At 42.8% G+C, this 17,817-nt stretch overlaps 1 protein-coding gene across 3 annotated transcripts; it reads left to right on the top strand.

The window, feature by feature from the left end:
• Positions 1-2,944: 2,944 nt before the first annotated feature.
• Positions 2,945-16,881, top strand: ESD (esterase D). Of its 3 annotated transcripts, none has more exons than XM_074565621.1 (9): positions 2,945-3,201; positions 4,498-4,573; positions 5,518-5,606; positions 7,372-7,470; positions 10,160-10,284; positions 11,220-11,339; positions 13,027-13,125; positions 15,586-15,753; positions 16,656-16,881. In XM_074565621.1, the coding sequence occupies exons 2-9, from the start codon at positions 4,506-4,508 to the stop codon at positions 16,734-16,736; spliced, it is 849 nt and encodes a 282-aa protein (XP_074421722.1). In that variant the 5' UTR covers positions 2,945-3,201; positions 4,498-4,505; the 3' UTR covers positions 16,737-16,881. The 3 variants fall into 3 exon arrangements, with proteins under 3 accessions (XP_074421722.1, XP_074421738.1, XP_074421730.1); XM_074565637.1 differs by lacking the exon at positions 2,945-3,201 and adding an exon at positions 3,236-3,354; XM_074565629.1 differs by lacking the exon at positions 2,945-3,201 and adding an exon at positions 3,470-3,679.
• The last annotated feature ends 936 nt before the right edge of the window (positions 16,882-17,817 follow it).

The following is a 17,817-nucleotide window of genomic DNA, read 5'->3' as shown; positions in this document are numbered from 1 at the left end:
TTAAGACAATTTAGACAAATATGACATTAGAATCATAAATGACTAAATCATGAACAATTACTGTAAAGAACACTGGAAAAGTTGTTTACAGAAAAGAATGACATACAAATAATCTCCTGGCAAAGTAGACACTGAAGTGTGAATTCAGTGCTCTGAATAACCAAAGTGAAGATGAGATCACATATAAAAAGTTGAGAAAAAATTACTGAAAAGCACTAGTTATTAGGTAAAAGAGGTTAGCAACTACCATCCTTAACGTAGATTACCACCATAAAAACATTGGAAAAGCATGTACCCAGGTACACAGCTGAGGGAAGGACTGTACTTACTGAAAAGAAAATGGGAAAGGAAGAATTTGGTACTCTAAGCTTAAGACATACAGGTTGCTTGCCTACAACGTGAAAGTTTCTTGCTGGAAGCTTTACAGCAAATGTGTTTCAGTGGGTTGAAGCTAACGGTATGTTTCCCCAAGTAGAGAAAGGCTGCTGAAAATGTGCTGAAAAGGCAAAAACCCTTCTGACAGAATACAGAGCCATCCTTATAAATGCCAGAAGAAATGTTAGATAGATGATCTGAAATTGTATCCCACCACTGGATTTGATCTGTGGTAAAGTGGTTGAAAGTAGTGTCTGTGTAAGGTGAACGTACAGAAAATATGTTGGAGAAGTATGTATGGTACTTGGAGTACAATGATAAAATAATAGGTAAGGCAACAGTACATAAGCCTTGAGATTTTCCGAATTCAGTACCTACCATTCTTTTCTTTTTAATATCCTCATTTCTACTGTTTGCCATGCTGCACCATATAAGGAGAAGCCACTTAATGACGACGGACAGGAAGCCCATTGCACATCTGTTTTTTTACAGATAATCTGAAATGATATGGAGAATGATACCAAAATGAATTCACTGGTGACAGCTGCGGACACTGTGTCAAAGGATACAGAAATGGCAGTATGGCTAAACAAATGTGCATAACCAAAGGTACTAAAAATATCTATACCACAGCACAGAAAAGACTGCACCAGCTTGGCTCCCTCTACCTTACACTGTCCTCAACACTGTCCTGGCACGTTTTCCTCTTCACACGTTCTTAAACACAACACACAAAGTGTTGTGCCATGAGAACAGCTGCAACACAGCTCCCACATTATTTACCTATGCATTTGCTTCAGTCATTTTTGACTGAAAAGACATACAAAATAATGCTTCTATCTTGATGTCGTGGAGATGTGAGGAGGACAGGTAAACTCATCAGCAGGCTGCCAGCTGGATCCTTCTGAATACGTCATTCTGAAATGGGAGCAAATTGGACAGAGGTTATCCAGGAGACTTGGAAAGGAAGCCCAGCCTGTGTACTGACAAGAGAAATAGCTAAAAACAATTGCAGATACCATGAAAACTGAGATGTGCATAATGACAGCTGACCATATATACAAGAAAGAAAACAGACTGGATACAGTTTAGATCAAATAACAAACTAACCAGGCAATATCTTTCTAGGGAGGGTAGGACATTAAGAGCGCTACAAAATGCACACAGAGATGGAAGGAACAACCTGAAGAGTGTTTGAAAAACACTAGTGTAGAAACACACTTTAATTTCACAGAATCACAGAATCATAGAATCATAGAATGGTTTGGTTTGGAAGGGACCTTAAAGATCACCTAGTTCCAACCCCCCTGCCATGGGCAGGGACACCTCCCACTAGACCAGGCTGCTCAAAGCCCCATCCAGCCTGGCCTTGAACACTTCCAGGGATGGGGCATCCACAGCTTCCCTGGGCAACCTGTTCCAGTGCCTCACCACCCTCACAGTAAAGAATTTCTTCCCAATGTCTAATCTAAACCTACCCTCTATTCAGTTTAAAACTGTTACCCCTTGTCCTATCACTACACTCCCTGATAAAGAGTCCCTCCCCATCTCTCCTGTAGGCCCCCTTTCGCTACTGGAAGGTTGCAGTAAATTATCCCTGGAGCCTGCTCTTCTCCGGGCTGTGGAACTCCAAATCTCAGCCTATCCATTTGCTTAATGGCAAATTAAACCTTCCAAAAGAAAAACCGAGAGAAGAAAGTTTAAACCGTTCAGAGACAGACTATTTGTACCAGCTACATCCAAGTAGAGAGACAGGATAGGGAAAGCAGCTCTGGAAGGCAGGATGGGTGGCCCAGGTCCAGGGTCCAGCAGCTGCAGTCCAAATGGATCTGCTGGTGAGGGGTAGAAAGTACCAGAGGGCAAAGTTGTTGGTACTGCGCCTTGTAGCATTAGGGATTAAAAACAGAAACAAATTATTGTCACACCGGCAAAGTAACAAATGATCAGACTGCAAAATGTTATGGCCAAAAATAGTTACTACTAATGCAGTACATGCTATGAGACTAAAAAGAGGGAGAGAGCTTTGCTGAGGACACTTTTTTGGCAACTGATGTGCATGTTAAATTGCAAATTAAAAAAAAAAAAAAAGAGAACCCTTTAACAGCAGGAAGTGAGAAGAACTTGGGTTATGAATAAGATGAAAGCCCTGCCAAGTATCTTCTTTCCTTTGTGATCTCGCAAGTGTTATGATAAAAAACACCTGAACTAGAATTTGGTTTTACTATAAAATCAGAAGTCCATCAGGCGACAGCTGCTATGAAGAACGCTGAAATGCAGAGGCGAGGTAAAACATTTAAAATTTAATGACGCGGCTGTCCAAGTTCGGGCTGCTTCAGCCTTTTTCCCCCTTGAGGGCTTGGTGGTGGAGGGAAAATTAACAGAAATGCTTGCTGCTTTGAATAGTTCGCTATTATCAGATTCTCTGAATTAACCTTTTATGTCTTTCTTCACTTTACAGTTCAAGATTTTCTCCTTCAGAAGAGGGAAGCCGGCCCCTGTGGCACCAGGGCACGAAGGTGCCCAGGCCGCATGCAGCTGCTCCCCTCTGGCCCTGAGTGGGAGAGCTGGTGAAGCACCTGAGGTGGAGGAAGTGGAGGAAGTGGAGGAAGAAGAGAGCAGCCCCCACAGACACAACAATCCCCACCATCCCACCCCCGGGGACATGCATTCGAGCCCGACGGAAGCCGCGGCCTAGCAGGCGCCATGGCGGGCTGGAAGCCGCCGCCTGAGGGCCCCGCCGCGGGCGGGGCTGGGGGAGGCCGCGCCCGCAGAGGGGCCGCCCCTCGCCCGCGCCGTCCGCCGCTTCGGCCCCGGCGCTCCTCCGCGGTAAGGCAGCGGGGGGAAGGGGTGACGCCGAGCCGGCGGGGAGCGCGGCCGGGCCGGGGCCTCGCTGCGGGGAGAGCGGGGTGGCGGCAGGCCGGTGCGGGTCCTCGGGCCCAGCCGGCCGGCGGCTGAGGGGGAGGGATGGCCGCCTTGCGGGTATGCCCTAGGGCGGGAATGGAGGTGCAGGAGAGCGCTTTGGTGCGGCGGGCGGGAGTGATTGCGTGGAAATTTAGTGCAGGGACGGAAATGGGAGCGAAGCCGAGGTGGGGCCGGGGCCGGGGGTGGGCGGCCGGCCGGCGGGCCCTGCCTGCTGCTCCGCGGGCCCTGGCTTGGTGCTGCCGCCGGAGTGGGCCTAACGCGCTTCTGAGTGGCCGCCCCTCAGCTCCAGCCCCGCGGGGGTGGTGGAAGGCAACGAGCAGGCCCTGAGGGCTGTCGGTGGTGCGTGGTTTTTTGTTGACCGATGCACCAGAGGAGTGCACAGGTATGAGGGAGGGAACGTTTGCATTTTGACATGTGTTACCCTGCTCTGGTATTGCCTGGTTTCTCTTCAGAGTTTGGTTCTGTGCGGACCCTTCAGGCTTCTTCCCCTTTCACCTGCCTAGTTGGCCTTAGTCTCCGTGAAAACTGACAGCAGCTCTATTTGCGTCAGCTTTCCCAGTTTTCTTAGCAAGTTTGCTACAAGCGTGCTACCGGCTGTTTTAAAACTCCCATGACTGTTGTATTTTTGATACTGTTTCTTTCCCATGGAAGGAAGCCTCCTGCTTCTCTGTGAGGCCCGTGTTTCTAAAGTCCCCCAGACTTTTAGAACACGGTAGTTAATTTCCATCAAGGCTGATTACAGTCAGCAGTATTGTGGTGATTAGTGGCTGGATGCTGGTGCACACGGCGAAGGGAAGGTTTCTTTCCTGCACTAACATTGTGGAGGAATCAGCCTGGCCACTCATCACGGGCAGCTCCAGGCTAACCACAGCACGTGAGATTTCTTGTCCGGTAGCAGCATTGGTAGACAAAGAGCAAGCTATGGTTACTGCAGAGGTAAAGGTGATTGGAGATGTGGGTCTGTAGGAAGGCTTTGTCAGCCCTGCTTACTAGAGTTCAGCTCCCCCTCCCTTCCATTTCTGTGGGGAAATAGAAAGTTAATGAATGATCAGAAAGTGTTTCCAGGAGATTCTTTCTTCTGAAAAACTGTGACATTAAACAAAGAAGCTTTGAGTTGTATTCAGCTCTTCTGTTCTCATAACTCACTATAAGTCCAGGAATGTTTTACTTTCAAATTTAACTTGCTTCTTTTTTATGCAGGTAAAGCCATGTCGCTGAAACAGGTTTCCAGCAACAAATGCTTTGACGGTTTCCAGAAGGTGTTTGAACATGACAGGTAAACACTACAAAAGCAACCTAGATGTTTAGCATGAAGCAGTGAATCCATACTATCATTGCTGTCAGTGTTCTCAGTCCGCAGGAAGATAGCGTGTTCTCACTAATATCCATATTTCAGTAAGGAATACTGTCTACAGCTGCTTTGTCTGTGTTCTTGTATTTCTGTGTTAATGTTTAACATGCCTAGTATACTTAGTGCTGCAGATCAGAGGTGGGAAGCCAGTATTTTTACCTTTGAAAATGAAGCTCTGTTACTTTGGGTTGTCCCGTTTGCAGCACAGAGAACTGCTGTGTTTACAGTCCACTCTACTGGATATTTCACTTCTGTGCACTCTTAAAAAATGCTGTGGGGAGACAGACACAGTAGGTTCGTGTTTGATGAAGGTGAACAGAAAAACATTCAGGTTTTTTTCATTTCTGGTCCAAAGAAAAAAATCATTAGTTATGCTTAGATAAGCTTTTATTGACAATTGCATTCTTTAGTATTAATTGAGCAATCTGTTAGTTTGTAGATTTAGCAGATTGAAAACCTCTCTTGCTGGAGCAAGCTGTGCAGTTCATGTTCTGCAAGTCATGTGGATATGTTCTTCAGTAAAAATACTTTCCAATTTAATAGACAAAGCTCACGTTAAGTATTACTGGGGTTCAAAATTCAGTTTTCAAACTGTTCCCGGTTAGCTGTGTTTTCCCACTGCAAAAATGTGGCTTATTTGTAAGTCTCTGTTGTAAGTATATTCAGAACAAGGTAGGAGGGTTAGCTGTTGCCAATACAAGAGGCTGAGGCTGGGTTTTAAAATTGCTTTTCACTTTATTTAACTTAGTTGTTATAATTCACTGACCAAGTCTCTCTTTGAACAAAATGCATGGATACAACTTTATTTTTTTAATGTTAGTGACCTTGTTAATTAAGTAGTGGTAATAACAGGTATTTTATTCATATAGTGCAGAGCTAAAATGCAAAATGAAATTTGGAATCTACTTGCCTCCAAAAGCAGAAACTGGAAAGTGTCCTGTGCTGTATTGGCTCTCGGGTAAGTAACATGAATTTTAGTAACTTAAAAAAGATAAGCATGTTTAAGTTAGTGTGCTACAGTTACTGAAAACCCTGAAAATCTGATGTAGAGGTACTACAGTGGCAGCTCTTGCATTCTATGAAAGATTGTCTTCTGGAACATGCGTTTACTTTGAGTGTATTGTGATAAAGTTGGATGTAGCCAGCCTTAGCCAGCCTAACAGGTTGTTTTCTAAAATGCTCAGTGTGAAAAATGTTCTATACTTTTGTTCTGAAATGTACATACTTTTTGTTCTAAAACATACATATTTAAAGGTTCTCCTCAAAGGCCTTCCTGTTGGGACACCTCCTGCCTCTTTTTTCTATGACAGACTGCTTCAGCTAACAGGACAGGGGGCAAAATCTAGTCCATGGGAGCCAGCAAATTTGTCATCTGTATCCCACCTTATTCTGAGTGCTATTATGCAGGGAACAACTGGTGAACTTGGAAAGGGAGGTGCTGCTAGCTGCCTTAGCGCCAGCACATCTAGAGTGAGGTAACACTGAGGGATCAGAAAGGGCCAGGGGCTGAAGAAGGCTGTGTGGCCGGAGTGAAGTTGCATCATCCACAGCATTGTTTCTTCATCTCTCCAGCTCCTGCCGTCTCCTATCCAGCTGCTGTCTTGCTGGATGTAAGGCAAGCTGGGATGAGACTGTATGGACAAACACGTGCTCCCCATTATCCTGACTTTGTTCCTCTGCCCTGTTCCTGTCATCTCCCACAGACCTGGGTCTTGCACCAAAAGTACATAAATAATGTTAAGGCATTGCTTTCAAAATTTATGTTGGTGATGGCTCTAGGATTAATTAATTACATCTTTCCTTTTTTTCCTGTTATTTGAAATGAAAAGCAGAAGCTCTGTCTGTTCTGTAATTTTAGGTATTGCTTTATTGACGCTTGTGTTTAGAAAGTTATATTTCATGTATGTATTCATTTCACAAAATAGCTAGTAGGTCTGATTTGTAGAATCACACAGTGGACTGTGTAAAAATGTTTACCCTTGAAATTGGAAGCATCAAAATGGTCTGAAGAGCTTCAAGTCATGCAGCACGTTTCTTTTTTGAATCTAAACCATGCTGTCTTGGCTGGTATATCAGTCAAATTAGGTTATTTGCAACTTGTCCTCAGAGAAAATTAGAATCATTAACGCCTCTCAAAAGGCACAGTAAAGAGAAATTGAAATACTGGTGTGCAGTATTATTTATTTGTAATTGGACTTCAGTTGGTAATTGGACTTCAGTTGGCCTGCTGCAGTGCAAAAAGCACGGATTGCTGTGGGGTTTGGAGCCGGGGTGCTTATGGGCCTTTATCCTGCCTAAAAGATAAAGGATGTGTCAGACCACTTGCAGAATTATGTAATGCAAACAGCTGAAATGGCAGTGGAGGGAAAAATGTAGTTGCAGGGTTAGATGTCAGAAGTTAATGTTAACCTTAGCAACAGTGTCTGTAGTCAATGGATTTAAATACACAGTACTTGACAAAACTGTATGTACCATACGAGTAGGCGCTCATAAAGTGTACACATTGGCCTGTTTTTGATCAAATATTAGTGTGACTAGATGTGAAAGTGCAACTGTGTCTGTTTCTGTGGATTACTAAGTGTTGTTGAATCTAGTGAAAAGACTTTTGCATGTTTGTGGAGACAGGAATTGCTCTTATTTTTTGAAACCTTTTCTGTCACAAAGGTTTTTGAAACTGGTATGCTCTGAGCAATGTGTAACCAATGATATTTTTATTTCTCTAGGGTTAACTTGCACAGAACAGAATTTTATAACGAAAGCTGGTTTTCATCAAGCTGCAGCTGAACATGGCCTTATTGTAGTTGCACCAGACACAAGCCCACGTAAGTTTTAACAAGAGATGTGAAAAGTCATCTTTATCCTCACAGAATGGAGTGCTGCAGTTTGCTGCAAAGCGTGTTGCCCACCTGAGTCAGGATATGACCTCATGTCTATATCTTGCATTGTTTGCTAGATTATATTGTCTATATTCTTAATAACATGGTAGTGAAGGCTTGATATTTGAAACTCTTTTATTGTCATGGCACTAAAACTAGAACAAAGGGACCAGTGAGTTCAGCACAAAGGAGGAGAGGGAAGAAAAGGAAAACGAGAGGCATGTGCTATCAGAGACATTTGCCTGCACTTTGTGTCTTACTGAGACTTTAAAAAATCTGCAGAACTGTGTTGTCACGCAAAGATGTAATGTTTACTCTTTATTGTGTTCAGTCGTCTAAAGCCTATCATGTCTCCAGAGGATTCCAATACTTAGAAAAACAAATCAGAAACCCTTCCCCCCTGCAGCTGCAGTAAACTGATGAATGGCTTTTTAAAAATGATATGCTTTTATTTGCGTGAGGCTGAACTTATGTCTAGTATGGGAAACTTGAAAATGGTAGATATGCAGTTACTGGAAATACAGTCTTTTGGGGATTCAGTGTATTTTGTTGAGTATTTGCTGGGTTCTGCTAAAGTCTCATGAATGCTGTGTACAAAGGTAGCAGTCTTCTAATATTTCCCAGGCTTTAGTGGGTCAAATCTAAACACAGGTAACAGGGGAATGAAGTTATGTTCTTTCCAGAAAATATTTTTCACATCTAGGTTTTGAAGTTGTGTCAGGTCAAAGAACAGAAATGCATGTCTCTAATGAACAAGAGGGACAGAAGAGCAAGACTTGTTGCTGTCTGCTGCAGACTAGAGATGGGCAACTTGCCCATCACATTCACAACGTTCGCATTATGTGAGGATTAGAATTACTCTTGGGTAATTTTACTGGCACTGGCTTTTAGTGTTGTCTGTGTAAGTTGTCGATCAATGTGAAACCGCGTTTGGCTAGTTCACTGCTTTGGCCATTTTCTTTTAAAACCCTCTTTGCAGCCTTTTAGTCCAATAACTGATCGGGATTGCTTCGCTCTTTAGATGAATTTCAGTACGTGTTACACTCTTAGATTTTTAGCTCAGAGACCCCAAATGTTCTTAAATCTTTTTTGAGCTGTCTGGAGAAACAAGTGAAGAGCAGTTCAAATGTAATCATAAATTAAGAGGTCTGAGGTTATGTAGAGAAAAGGCTAATATGTGCTTTTTAACTGTGTTGTTACGACTACGTGAGAATTACCTTCCAGGAGCTAGGAGATATATCTTGATGGGGAAAAAGACTGCATGAAAACCTGAAATATCTGTCATTACAGACCCTCTGTCAGGCCCTGATAGACTTTAGTTTTCCTTATTTGTAGGGGTTTACTTTTCCAGAGGGGTGTGTTGAGCAGCATTTTGCAGGTTGCTTTTCAAATTTCTTCTTTCAGGGTTTTCCTCAAGTTTCTTTTAGCAGAATCAGTGTTGCCTTCATTGCTTGGCAGCACTTTCTGAGTTTTTGTCCATCTCTGAGGGACAGAAGACAGCAGACTTTTTATACCCAACATGTTGTGTAAGCGCCCCTGTGCCTGTGACTGCTGGACTGTTAAGTTACAAAATCATTTGGTGTTCAAGGCATGTCACTGGAGCAAACTCAACTTTGATCCTTGTAAAAATCTGATTTTACACTGTGCGGGGTGGCAGGTATCTCTGCACAAATGGTCAGGGATTGTCAAGTTGCATATAGGTTTGCAGTGTAATCTGATGGTGGTGCAAACCCATGTAATTTTGGATTGCAGAAACTAGGAACATTTTGGAGAAAGGGAGGCCATTATACCTTGAAAGATATAGCTTGAAACGTTACAATCTGTTCTGCAAATCACAGGCTAATCAAAGGGAGAGTAAGAGAGGACTGGGTGGGATGTATTGACTTTCACGGAGACGTCTGCAAATTTAGTTTGAAAGTGTAGCCTTGGAAAAGGCGATACGACCCTGCAGGTATTCACAGAAGAAATTACTTAAGTTTTATGGGGAGTTATAGGTGGGAGCAGTGAAATGAATTACAGAAAAGGTAGAGTTACATACTTTAAAAATGATAGGGACAGCAAGTTTTTATTATGGTGTTGAATAATAAACGGGAGCTGTAGCAGACATTATTTGAAGCACATAAACTGGTCTGGACACACCATTTGGTGATACATGGTTCTGTCCTTCTAGGGAAAAGAAAATTTTCTACAGTTTCTGTTTCTCACGTAATTTCTTGTACTTGATAGGATGAGGTCTAATAACTGAAATAAGCTGATAGCAGCAATTAACAAGTGCCAGCTTTTGCATAAGTCCCTGGGTAAATTGGATGAAGCTTTACAGTATTATTGTAGGAGAGATCTGTATGATACGTTCATTGATGAAGGGATACTAAAACAAGTTAGGAGTCGGATACATCTGTAGGTAATGCGTAAGTGGCATTTTGAAAGTGATGTTGAAATAACACTTGAAAACACTGTACTAAGGAATGAAAATCTGAATTGTATTATAGTTGGAAGCATAGAGACATGTTGATTGAAAAACTCGTGTCCCAAGTCTCTGATTTGTATGGTGGGTTTTCCAATTCTGAACCTCTAGTAAAGGAAACACAGTAACTATAGAAAGACACAGTAACTATAGAAAGGATTTTCGTGGTAGGTGGCTGCAATATTGAAGGAGAAGATGAAAGCTGGGATTTTGGCACCGGTGCTGGTTTTTATGTGGATGCCACTGAAGATCCATGGAAAACAAACTATAGGATGTATTCCTACATAAAGGATGAGGTAACTTTGCTGCTGGGTTCTCCTGGAGGGGGTGTGGTTCACTCATGCTCTTTGTTCCTAGCACCAAAGCTTGCTTGATAGCCTGTGGGTGGTTGGTTGTTTTCTTGCTCTCTCTTTTATAAAAATTATAATTATTTATAAAAATAACATCTGTCTGGGCCTGAGCAGGAGCTCCTTCAATCTGCTTTCCTACTGGAGATGCCACAGGGTTGACCTGTGCTTCTAATCTTGATTCATTAGTTGTTCAATCTCTGCTCTTATAAAATCTCTGCTCTGCTGCTTCTGGAGCAACCCACCACATTTTGCTGCACCAGCACTTCAGTTGTATTGCTCATTTAGACTGTTTTCACCGTCTGTCTTGGGACAGTGGGGTAGTGATTTTGTTTGTCGGTTGGTTGCTTTTTTCCTTAACTGGGTGTAAAAGGAAATCCTCGAAATATATATCAGAAAGGTCAGCGTCCAATTTGCCATTCTGGTTGCTCACGGGAGCAGGTATTTATGTATCTATTAAAATAAGACTGTGTATTTGTTCCCACATCTTATGTTACAGGGTTATGATAGATTTTTATAGAGGTACTTTGAGTTACTTATTGTCAGATTGTTTCCATGTGCTTTTATAGTCCTGTTCAGGTTGCTTTCCGGTTGCCCCCCCCCCCCCTTCCCTTTTTTACCTGCTCCCCCTGAGATTTGCATGTCAGCTTTCCTAAAGATTGATTTTTGGAGTATTCGAGGTACCTGAAGTTGTGTTCATTTGTATTCTACTTGAACCTAAATCAAGTTCAGGTCATGATTTCAAATGTCAGGCTAGAACCAAAGATACACCTTTGGTTTCAGTGGCTTCGTGGCATTAAAACACACTCGTTATTTATGTCCTTCTTTGTCTAAACATACTCAAGTTGGTTTAATGTTTTTATTCCACTGTTGTTCCTTTACAGCTGCCTAAACTAATAAATGCCAATTTTCCAACTGATCCTGAACGAATGTCTATTTTTGGGCATTCCATGGGAGGCCATGGAGCTCTTATTCTTGCTCTGAAGAATCCTGGAAAGTACAAAGTAAGATATAATTTAGCTTGTATGAGGTATACTAAGACTTATACAGATTTCTGTAGAAGTGAAGAAAGAAAACACAATACCGAGTTCTGTTACAGCATTAAATATGTAAGTCGTTTTAGTTGTAGTGGTACATTGATACCTAGTATTAGAACATGGAAAACTGCCAGAAACAACACTGTGGAATGTGAGTATCACTGAAATTAAAAAATGTGTGAATTTTAAAAGTTAAGAAAAGCTTAGTTTCTTTTGGATGGTGCTACAGCTCTTCCAAACCTATTGTTATATTTACATGTTAATAGGGTCCTTCTAGCTCTGGAATTGTGTGATTTTCTGTATCTTTTCAAATCTTGTCTTGTTCATTTTGGAGCTTTTATTACCAGCAAACATCTTTGTCACCATTCTATTTGTGTTTGCTTACAATTTGCTATGGAGTCTATTACACTGATAGCAAGTGTAACTGTAAGAACCTGAACTTCATACAAATAGTATCTGGAGAACTTCTCCCACCCTCCCCCCCCGTTCCCTTTTTTACCTGCTCCTCCTGAGATCTGCATGTCAGCTTTCCTAAAGATTGATTTTTGGAGTATTCGAGATACCTGAAGTTGTGTTCATTTGTATTCTACTTGAATCTAAATCAAACATGCTGGAACTGGTTTGCCTGTCCTTTATACTCATGAGGGCTGAGAGAAATTTCGTTATTCTCTTTGGAGATAGACTTGTGTAAAATGCCTTTCTGAGGCAGAATCAGGCATTGGTGTTTGAGAGGTGAGGGGCTCTGCCTTTGTGGATCAGTCCTTTCGTGGGCTCTCCTGGCCCTGCACTTTGTGGTCAGGTGCTGCAAAAGTGGAACTGCAGTTATGAAAATAGCAGACCATTTGCTCAGTGTCATTAGCTTGGCGTTACAAGAGAGCTGAATGTAAGATAAAGCTTTATTTTTATCTCTCTTTTTTATCTTTTGGAGCCAGTAGTTCAGAACTTTCCGTTTTCACTGTTGGCGCTTACCTGTTACTTGTATTATCTAAAAGAATTAAACATTAAATTGAAAAAGCCAAAATCCAGGGGAACTGGCAGTAGCTCAGATGGTATGTTGCTATTTCCTGCAAGGCATAAGAGTGGTAATGTTGATGTCCCAAGGCCAAATCCAAAAGAAGAATGTAAGAATAGGACTTGGACTTCTGACACCAGTACCTGGAGTTGTGATCTGAAATGCGCTTTTCTTGACCCCTAACCCTGTACGTACCTGAATTCATGAAACACTGTTGCATGCTTAGACTCGCTGAGCAGCCCCGTGCCTTTGTTATGCTCTGCCAAAATCCAGTGGGAGGTGAAGTGGTCCCACATTCTGACCATGCTGGCCCAACAGCAGACTGGAAATCCTTCTCTGCTGCTTAAGGGAATTCAAACCAACATCTGCCAACAGGGAAAGGAATGGAGTGTCTATCCCTTCCTTTTGCAGCTTGGCTGATGTGTGAAAAGGAAAGCAAAACTGTGGGGCTAGAGAGAACAAATAAGAGGGAAGCAGGATAACTGTTAGGGCACCTAGCTCAGAGTTTTGGTGCAAGAGTCATGGGTTCTGGCAATAACTTCAATACACTTTTTGAAAAGGCTTTTAGTTTGCTTGTTAGTTAGCAGAAATCACTTTTCTTAATTCATACTTTTTTTTTTTTTCCACTTTCTTTCTGAACAGTCTGTGTCGGCATTCGCTCCTATCTGCAACCCTATTCAGTGTCAGTGGGGGAAGAAAGCCCTTGGTGGATATCTGGGATCAGATGTAAGCAAATGGGAGGTACGTGTTGCAACTCGCAGTCCTTTAATAACACATGAATGAGTGATCTGTAGATATATCGCAGCAGGAGTCTGGAACAAAAGCCTGGGGTTCCCCTGAGCTCTGTTTTACTGCATCCCTAAGTGTGGATAAGCCTATGTTCCTGGTGGGTATGACTTGCCATTGCCTGGTGGTTCTTACAACAAATGTAATGAGATAGAAGGCTCTCATCAAATTGACTAAATTCCTCCCTGTTTTATGAAGATCTTAAAATCTGGGCTAAGAAGAATTACGAGTCTGAGACTTTCTCTAACACATGAAAGCAGCAAGGAATTTAGAAGAGAGTTAGGCTATGGCCTGTCTCTCAAAAACTCGCATCTCAGTAGACAAAACAGCTTTTTTTTTTTTTATAGTAGCCTGGAAAGAGAGACTGCTACAAACTGTTCAGAGACTGATGAGCATCTGCAAGGGCAGGCTGTTGGAGGCAGCTAGCAGAGGAGCCCCACTGGATACTTGGAAATTGGTATCCTCTAAAACAGAATTAAACCAGACAAAGTTAGGTTTTAGCTCCAGGGCCCTAATTTTGAAATATAAGTAGTCATTTATGAATGGCTAAGATACAAAAATGTTTGTGTGCATGTTGCTGTGTTGTTTGGGCAGTCCTTCAGTATTTTTATCTCACCATACACATTGCACTGTATCCCTAGAATTAAGTTAGAAGGGATCGTCGTGACCAGGTACTCTTATTTCGTTGTAAATAAACACAAGCTGCAGTTAAATCCCTTGTAAATTGGATTAAAGTATCTCTTAGGAAGACATCCAGGTCTGATTAAAACATTACAGGAATGGAAAGCGCTAGCTGCTTTCACATTTTTTAATAGAGTAGTTTGTATATTTAACAATCACCAACTAAATTTGCTTACACTTAATGTAATAAATTTATTTTGCGGAAAAAAAAATTAAGTATGTTTTCTGGCCCCCTAACTTGCTTTGGAGCTCTTCCGTAAACCCAGTCCAGTAGACCACCGGCAGGCATCAGGAATAGACTTAGGCCTGCCTTTGGCACAGATTTCACCAGCGATGTTCCTCAGGGTTCAGTCCTAGGGCCAGTCAATGTCTTTATCAACGATCTGGATGCAGGAGTTGAATGTGCCATTAGCAAATATGGGAGGTGCTGTTGACTTCCTTGAGGGACAAGAGGCCTTGCAGAGGGTTTAGATAGATGGGAGCATTGGGTTATGATTGAGGGGATGAAATTCAACAAATCGAAATGCCAGATTCTGCACCTGGGACGGAGTAATGTTGGGCACAAGTACAAGTTGGGAAACAAGTGGCTGGAGAGGAGCCCTGCAGAAACGGGTCTGGGGGTGCTGGTTGACATCAGGCTCAACAGGAGTCAGCAGTGGGCCCTGGCAGCCAAGAGGGCAAACTGCATCCTGGGGTGCATCAAACACAGCATAACCAGCTGGTCCAAAAGAGGTGATTACCTGCTGTATTCAGCATTGGTGCAGCCTCACCTTGAACACTGTGTGCTCTTCTGGGCCCCATGATTTAAGAAGGATGTGAAGGTCCTTGAATGCATCCAGAGAAGGGCAACAAAGCTGGTGAAAGGGCTGGAAGGAATGCCCTGTCGGGAGCAGCTATGGAATTTGGGCTTGTCTGGTTTGGAGAAAAGGAGGATGAGGGGCAACCTCGTTGCTCTCTGCAGCTTCCTGAGGAGGGGAAGTGGAGAAGGGACATGCTGATCTCTTCTCCCTAGGTGATAGGGACACATCGGAATGGTTCAAGGTTCATAGGACGTTTAGACTGGACATTAAGAAGCATTTCTTTACTGAGAGCATGGTCAAACACTGGAACAGGCTTCCTGGAGAGGTGGTCAATGCCCCAAGCCTGTCAGTGTTTAAGGGACGATTGGACAATGCCGTTAACAACATGCTTTAACTTTTGGTCAGCCCCTGAATTGCTCAGGCAGTTGGCCTAGATGATCACTGTAGGTCCCTTCCAACTGCAATAGTCTGTTCTATTCTGTATACAATGCCTTATCTCCATATTTCTGCTTAAAATTGCCGTGTGTTACACCGGTGTTTTGACTTCTAGCTGCCAAAATAGTTACATCAAGATACCAAATTATTTTGGCAGGATCTAGTTTCTGTACGAGCATGTGAATCGGTACTAGATTATGCTGCTGTTCTTCAACTCTGTATGAATTTAGCCCTGGGCTGGATGTTCCGTTTGGTCCAGAAATGATATCAAACGGCCAACTTGGTAATTACTTAGATCGTACCATTTGCCCTTTTTAAAACACGGGTATAACTTGTCAGTTATATGGAAATTCCACAGTTTTTTGTTTTTCCAAGGTGCAGTTTGGTGTCCTCATTAGTATCACCCAGTACTCTATATATGCCATTCTTTGGAAAATTTGGCAAATTTGACCCAGTCTAACGTATATAGCTGAATGTTGTTTCTCTTTTATTCCTGCAGGCGTATGATGCTACACAACTTGTGAAGTCCTATCCAGACTCTCACCTGGACATCTTGATTGATCAAGGCAAAGATGACCAGTTCCTGTCAGCGGGACAGTTATTGCCTGATAACTTCATCGCTGCCTGCACGGAGCGGAAAATCCCAGTAGTCTTTAGGCTGCAGCAGGCAAGTTGCTTCTACGATCTTTTATTGTTGGGTTGTTGCTTTGTGATTTTTTGGGTCTATGTGGCAGGTAGTGAAGAGAGTGTGTCTTAACGGGGCATGCTCTCACTTACCTGTCCCTGGCCAAGTGAGGAAGAGGATGAGAAGCGACGTTTTCCTTAATGTCAGCCGTCAAGGAGTGCAATATCCATCAGATTCAGCTGCATTTCACCACTAGGTGGGGTCATTATTTCAGTTTCAACAAGCTGACGCGTTGATGGTAACTCGAGCTGCCAGCGGTCGGCTGAAGAAGCCTTTAAAGACGCAGGTGGAAGGATTGCTCTTTTCTTTAGTGCAGTGACCCAGCACAGCGCTGTCCTGAGAGTGCTGGAGTCTTTGTGAGCGACTGACAACTTCACGCCAGACCCAGTGAGGGGCCCGGCCATGGAGAATGAGGGATTGTCCTCTCTGATTCATTATAAGCCCTGCACCAGAAGTTAGTGCTGACAAAGTGGAGTAGCTCAGAGGTTTCCATGGCATTTTAGTGTAGTGCTGGAGCACTAATTCAGACCTGGGCTGTGCTCTCCTTATACCTGTGTTTTACCAGTAGGGCAACACCAGTAAGGTGAACTGGTCTCTCAAATCGCATCTCGCTCTGCAGCTGACGCTTGTTGTTGTCCATCTCTAATTTACATGCCCAGATTAGGGCAGGTTAAGGTATATTGTTTGTTTAGCTTCCTAGAGTTCATATATACTTAACCGGTTAGGTATCCTTCACAGTTTTTATATGTAATACAGGTATTTTTGATTTCTTAAAACAGATCAAACCAGAAGAGTCCTTAACTTTCCTAGAAGAGAGCTTAGCGTGATTGCTTTATCGGGAGCTATGTGTGTTTGCTGATTTCTTTGTTGTTGTTCTTTTCCAGGGTTACGATCACAGCTATTTTTTCATTGCTACATTTATTAACGACCACATCAAACACCATGCAAAATACCTCAACGCTTGAACCGTTTGGATGGGAGCATTGTCTGTCCGGTATGAATCGAGGGGTAGAGGCAAACTAAACAGAAATCATTTGCTGAAGTAGCGTCTGTAAAATGGAGCTCTTCTGATCGTACTGCTAAGAAAAATAAAAGTGCCACTTAATTTCATGTGTGTGCATTAGAGTAAGTATTTTGAATGTTTTTGCGTGCTTCAAGAACTCTCTCAGCACGATAAACACCACGCTGCGTTCTGGGTCATAATGACAATCAGCAGATGAGTTAGTTTCAGACTATGACCGTGGGTACGTACTTCGGACCTCGAGACAGTTTCTAGCCCAACTACACAGGGACTATGAATAACAACAGCGTGCCTCTTCAGCTAATTAAATAGAGGGCTCACTTCATCACTTAATGCTGAAGGAAGGAAGTTGTTAGCGGCACAACCAATCAAGCTACTTAATTAATCTGAAGTGGTTGGTGCGTTTTTCCTTAGCTTGTCTAAATGCATTCCAAGGACAAAGTCTGGTGGAGAATACAGACAGAAGCGTGCTATGGGGAGTGCTTTACTGTCCTATGCGTTATTAACAGCAAACAAATCATCTGAAGAGTATTTCATGGGTGATACTTAAAGAAAAGGCCTCTTACAAACCACGTGAAGGAAGCAGTCTGTAGTAAAGGAGGTTTTTTGGTTTTTTTCCTCTGCTTGCCTTTGATTGTCGCTGAGTGTGAAAGGCTTATGCTGTGTTTATGGGTTTCTTAGCTGTGACAGGACTGATGGGAAACGGATAAATAGACCTGAAGAAAGTAGTAACTATCTATAAATGATCTGATATCTCATCGTTGAAAAGGAGTGTGCTTGTTTTACAGAAGGTGGCAGAATTTAAGCCTGATTGATAGCTATAGGGCTAAAGTAGTTCCCAGTGGTATAATTCTGCCCGCTACCTTGTGTGGGGCAAGAACACAGATCGTTCCAGTGAGCTGCTTGTCTTGTGTTCAAGCAGTCACTCCTAACCTCTGCCTTCCTGTGGGTCGGCTGAACCTGCAGCATTGCGCAAACTGTGACTCGCTCTTGCCAGAGGAAATATTGGGGTAGACGTAGGGAGT

Source organism: Larus michahellis, chromosome 1 (assembly GCF_964199755.1).
Source record: "Larus michahellis chromosome 1, bLarMic1.1, whole genome shotgun sequence".
In the NCBI taxonomy this organism is placed as follows: domain Eukaryota; kingdom Metazoa; phylum Chordata; class Aves; order Charadriiformes; family Laridae; genus Larus; species Larus michahellis.
The sequence above is the reverse complement of the archived record's forward strand: the minus strand, read 5'-3'. Positions and strand labels throughout refer to the sequence as shown.

Bases quoted from the DNA above. Each gene is read 5' to 3' on its own strand.
- ESD (XM_074565621.1), top strand. From the start codon at position 4,506: ATGTCGCTGAAACAGGTTTCCAGCAACAAATGCTTTGACGGTTTCCAG. The intron at 10,285-11,219 runs GTAACTTTGCTG...GTTCCTTTACAG, and splicing joins ATTCCTACATAAAGGATGAG to CTGCCTAAACTAATAAATGC. The intron at 13,126-15,585 runs GTACGTGTTGCA...TTATTCCTGCAG, and splicing joins CAGATGTAAGCAAATGGGAG to GCGTATGATGCTACACAACT.